Below are 5049 nucleotides of genomic sequence, written 5' to 3'. Positions count from 1 at the left end.
GAAATAAATTGGCTAAAATAGTACTTTAGCTACCATTTCCCCAAGCGAAATTCAGTTTACCAACAAAGCAGTAGTAATGCGTGCTGTAAGGAACCTTTCTTTTTTTTTTTAGCGCATATTATCAACGATGTGAGAGCATACCCGTGATTACGGCACCATCAACTTTTTGTGTGAAAGCGCTAGATAACGCGGTCCCAGCCAAGAACTTTGTGTGAAGCCTCGGAATAACTTGGGTAAGCTCGGGTTAGTTTGGAGGAGCGAGACGCAAGCTGTAGCCAATGGGAAGGAGCTCAGGTAAGCTGGAACACCAGCTGTAGCTGTGTGCTGTGTGAGAGTGATCTTGAGGGAGACATTGGCCAAACCTAGCATAGCAACAGCCTAAGCAGAAATAAAATAAATATTGCCGCGACAAGATTTCGAACCCGCGTCAGCGCGAACAGATCAGATCAGCTCAAACTCTATCAAAGCTTCACCTGAGTCTAATATTGTCACCAGACATGCCAACGATCAAGCAACGCAAAACCATGGGACAATCGGGCTACATGCTTTCCTTCGCACGTCTACTCCATTTAACTACGTGAAAACCATACCATTTTCTAGCTTCAGCCTCAAGCCCAGCTTCCACCAGGTTTGTCAGTCCTGTTTAATCGCACCTTTCAGGTTCATTCTGCTCGGCAGTATCAAACGTGCTTCACTGTGGCCCCGTTTGTAGGCAGCCGTATCAGAACAGCACAGCAGCGAGTTTTATCGGCACACCAAGTCAGCCTTTTTTTCTTAAAATTTCATATCGGATCACCCACAAATTAAGTGCCAGGATGGTTCTTGGCTCCTTTTTTGCTATATGTAGAAAGCGCGGAAGCAGGGATGTCCTCCTTGAGTTGTTCCAGCTCCCCCTACTGCATGTTGACTGTTTAGGCGCAGGATTTGGCTTGCGTGGTCTCCCTCCTTTCATTTTATACTTACTTCTTTTTTGTTGTTACGTAACTTGATTGTGCCCTGCTGTGTATGTCTCTTTTATTCCGCTTGTAACTTTCAAAAACGGGTATTCTGTCCAAGATGGCATTATTTTCTGTTATTGGTAGGCCTATAACTTTTGCAGATGACACCAAGTTAGAGGTGGAACCTGCAGAAGTTTCTATAGGCTCTTTAGAACTAACTCTTGTTAATGGACATCCTGTTCCGCTCTCATGTTACCCTCTACCGCAGGTCCTTACGATATACAATGAAAAGGAAGGTACTGTTTCTCATTATGAATCGTTTCCTTTCAATAAAAACCTGTTTGAAGATCGCTGTCCACTTTATTGTTGCCTGATATACCATTCTGCTGCAAACCGCGCGCTGCAAATGCGCCAAGCCACTTTCTTCGCAAGGCTATCTCGCATGTCACTTTGTGGAAAGATGGTATTCCAGTTGTCTTCTATTTAAATCCGACTTATACCTAGGGACACAATAATAACACTTTTAGTGAACTTCAGTAATATGGTCGCGGGAAAGTGCACGCTGGTCATGCCAACGCAAGCACCAAAAACGGCCAGACGAGCGCCATTCAACGGGTGCCGAAAGAAGTGCATTGAATGACGCGTACAAAAGGCACCATCCTTGTTCACGGGACGCCCCTATGCGGCCTTCAGGCCCCAAGACGCTACGGCGTTCTGAGGATGTATTTCTGCGCTCTGAAAGGATACAAAAGGCGCTCGCGCTGGGCTCCTTTTAGTGGTTGCATTTTTTTAACTGGGTAACCATTGGAGACACGTCCTTTAGCACATACGATGGAATAGGCGAGAATAACGTCCGATACTGAACTTGTTAGTTGTTTCTCATTGTTAAATATTAAAAAGCACTTTAAAATTAAATCCGAATCGATTCAAAGTGACGGAATGGTACTTTAAAATTGAAACCCAATCGATTCAATGTGAGGAAATGTATTTTTTATTTTGAGTTCATTATTATTCATTGTGGTTACTGATTACACACAAGTATGGTGGACATCGTATCGATGTCGGGACAAGACCCTGTATATCCCAACTCTGGTATCATGATTATCTTCCCTCCTCCTTTCTTGGAAGACCGCAAATAAAAAGTACTTCATCTTTTTCACGGCCAAAAAAAACTAATTCAAAGCTCAGAAACCGAGAACGCCAGCTGTCAACACCTTGGTCTTGCATTCACCAGAAAAAAAACTAAACCTTTCTGAAAAAACAGGCAGACTGCGTTCCTTCCATATCGTGCACCCATAGCGAAAACCGCGAAATCGTTTTATGCCTGTTTGCTACGCTACTGAGCAAGCAGTTTGCCGCAAAAAACTCTCTCTCGACGAAGGAGCCACTCATCTCCCAGCAGCTCTCTCCACCTAACCCGGTCACAATGAAGTAAACAAGAACAAAAATGAGTTAATTCCTCTGCCTGCCCTTGCAACCACATAACACTCTCTGCGAGCCGCCGTCATATAAAAGCGACGCCGCAAACTCTATTAGCACAGACAAACAACGCTTGTCGCAGCTTAGCCGCTTGGATAATACACCATCCTTCTATCAACTGCGACACGCACTCCGCAGTTTCAGACAAGTTGAAATGTTCCCTCAGGTGAGGCCTTTCCCTTTTATGTACCAATCCGATATGTGCCAACTAGACAGCCTTCGTTAAACATTTTCCACCGATGCCATTCTTATATCCAACAGTACTAAGCTTATCATACGAAGTGTTAGTAAAATGGGTGTCACTAAGCTGAGAAGTCTAACAATAAATAACAGATAGCAGAACATTCTATCACACTGAGTGGGCAGTTCCCAAAAAAATATTGAATCTCTCCAGTGCTCGTTTCATGATGTACTCCATGGGATTCTTATTACGAAACTTCTCGTACGTTTTCCACGGAGAATAGCATTTCAGATGGTGCAGCAACGGTTCTTTTCATTGACCTTCAGCCGGCATGCAGATTACCTCCAAGCAGTGCAGAGTGCCTGCTTCTTGCTGTAAAATGTCTTACCATCCTCATACGAAATTCTTTTCTTTCCCAAGCATGCAACAAAACACAGTCGTGATCATGTCCGGCATTCTTCGACAAAAATTTTGAACATTGAAAAATTGCAAGCTACTTATATTGAAGTATCGAAGGTAAAGCTCCATTCTTACTATATGCACCAAAATATTTCTTTTAAACTTTTTCCATCGCTCGCATCGAGCTCTTAAACTGCCACAGGAAACCAAGGAGGAGCGCTTCTCACCGTAGCAAAAATGTAAACAGCAAAAAAAAAACTCAAGCGGGCCGAGAGGAGATCTGAGGATATATTGATTGCTATATTGAAATCTTCCACTATATGAAAAAGTTGCCTCGGTAAACTCTTTCGCATTCAAAAATGTTTTTCTGCACAATTGTTATGGGTATAGGGCACTTTCCTGTCGGCCTTGCTTTGCCTAATAGCAGCTCCGCTTATGCTGTCATTATGAAAACATGATTCTGTATCAACACTCCATCGGCTCCAACAGATGAAACTACTCGTCGCCTGCTTTGTGGCCAGCACATCGGCCCTACACGACCACCAAGGCGCAGCTCCATATCAGAACTCCGGATATGGTGGCTACTCCCCATCAGCAGCAGCCGCTCCTTACGGAGGCTACGTCGACTATGCCACGGTACATGGCTAAAACTTGTGCTTGGTTTCCTTTACAATCAGCCATTGTAAATAGAATGGCGCATTTCGTGCGCGCACTACATCTTCCCTTCCTTGCCATTATTAGCTTATTATTCCAAGCACATATCGTAGCCTGTGTCATTAATAGCCTCATGGCTTTTCTTTGAGGGAGAGCATAGCCAAGCAACGCGAGCTCCAGGCTAAAGATAACTGCCAGTGTCAGCATTTGGAGCAAGTTATGAAACCCCAGCAAGAATCGTGGTTCTCTTTTTTCGGAGTGTCTATCATGTACTAGCAGAATATCAAATCGAAATCGAGTAACAATCCCGTAGGGCACATCCTCCAATTGTCTGAGCTCCTTAACGTAGTCGCCATACCCACTTTATGCACCTTCAACAACTCGCATCAGCAACCTTACGTCCCAAGGTTGCAGATGCGTTTCGCGTTTTGTTCCCCGCAAGCATTTAAAGCTAGTTACAAAGAACATTTTCAAGCATGATTGATTCAGGCATTCCAAAGTAAACCGCGCTTAATAGTCAGCGTAGAATAATGCATTTTTAGAGTGGAGTTCTGGTCATGCGAATGCACTCTTATACTCACGCAGCCGCCTCAGCCATACAGCTTCGGCTACGACAATGTGGACGAGTACGGCAACCGCCAGTTCCACAGCGAGCAGGGCGATGCCAACAACGCCAAGACCGGCTCGTACGGCTACCGTGACGCAAACGGCCTCTACCGCCGGGTCAACTACATAGCCGATGCAAACGGATTCCGAGCCACAGTGGACACCAACGAGCCAGGCACCGCTCCCGGTGCCAGCGCCGACGTGGTCTTCAACGCCGCACCGGTTGTCCCGCCGACACCAGGCGGAGCCGCAGGCACAACGGCCGGAGTCGCCCCGTTTGCCTATGGCGCTAGGGGTGTAGTGCCGAGCTACAGCAGCGGCTACAATGGGTACGGCGGATACGGATACGGCCCATACGGTCGCAACGCTGGCGCCTATGGATACGGTGGCTACGGTCCCTACGGCTTTTCTTCCGGTGGGCCAGCCCTGGGTGGATATGCCTACGGAGGATACGCTCCATACGGCCAAAGTGGCGCTGCCTATGGTGCTGGCCGCTATGCCCCGGGTGGCTACGGAGCTGCCGCTGGATGGGCTGCCGGTCAATACGGATACCGCCGCAGATAGCAAATGCTACCGTAGAGTTTTAGAAATATCTTGCGGATAGGAACGGATGGGTATTGCGGAGTGTAAGGTTCATACCTTTAACTGCAGTTTTGTTTTTCATTTAACTGCAGTTTTGCTTTTCGTAATACCACTCTACTGCGTCATATCAATTTCCCAGTCCGCTATCAGAGCCCAAACACGACTCATATGTTTTGTCCCATATGACCAGCGTGAATGAACTGACTGCAT

General features: G+C 46.2%; 1 protein-coding gene across 1 annotated transcript; it reads left to right on the top strand.

Annotated features, from left to right (window-relative positions):
* Window positions 1–2571: 2571 nt before the first annotated feature.
* Window positions 2572–4821, top strand: LOC149343586 (uncharacterized). The gene is made up of 3 exons (XM_089547023.1): window positions 2572–2583; window positions 3487–3633; window positions 4237–4821. Exons 1-3 carry the CDS (start codon window positions 2572–2574, stop codon window positions 4819–4821), a joined length of 744 nt encoding a protein of 247 aa, XP_089403149.1.
* Window positions 4822–5049: the final 228 nt, after the last annotated feature.

The sequence above is a fragment of the Amblyomma mixtum genome, chromosome 5 (genome assembly GCF_055824585.1).
Source record: "Amblyomma mixtum isolate Tamu chromosome 5, ASM5582458v1, whole genome shotgun sequence".
Lineage (NCBI taxonomy): Eukaryota > Metazoa > Arthropoda > Arachnida > Ixodida > Ixodidae > Amblyomma > Amblyomma mixtum.
The sequence above is the reverse complement of the archived record's forward strand: the minus strand, read 5'-3'. Positions and strand labels throughout refer to the sequence as shown.

Excerpts from the sequence above, each read along its gene's own strand:
- LOC149343586 (XM_089547023.1), top strand. Across the intron at positions 3,634-4,236 it reads GCTACGTCGACTATGCCACG|CCGCCTCAGCCATACAGCTT; the intron begins GTACATGGCTAA and ends ATACTCACGCAG.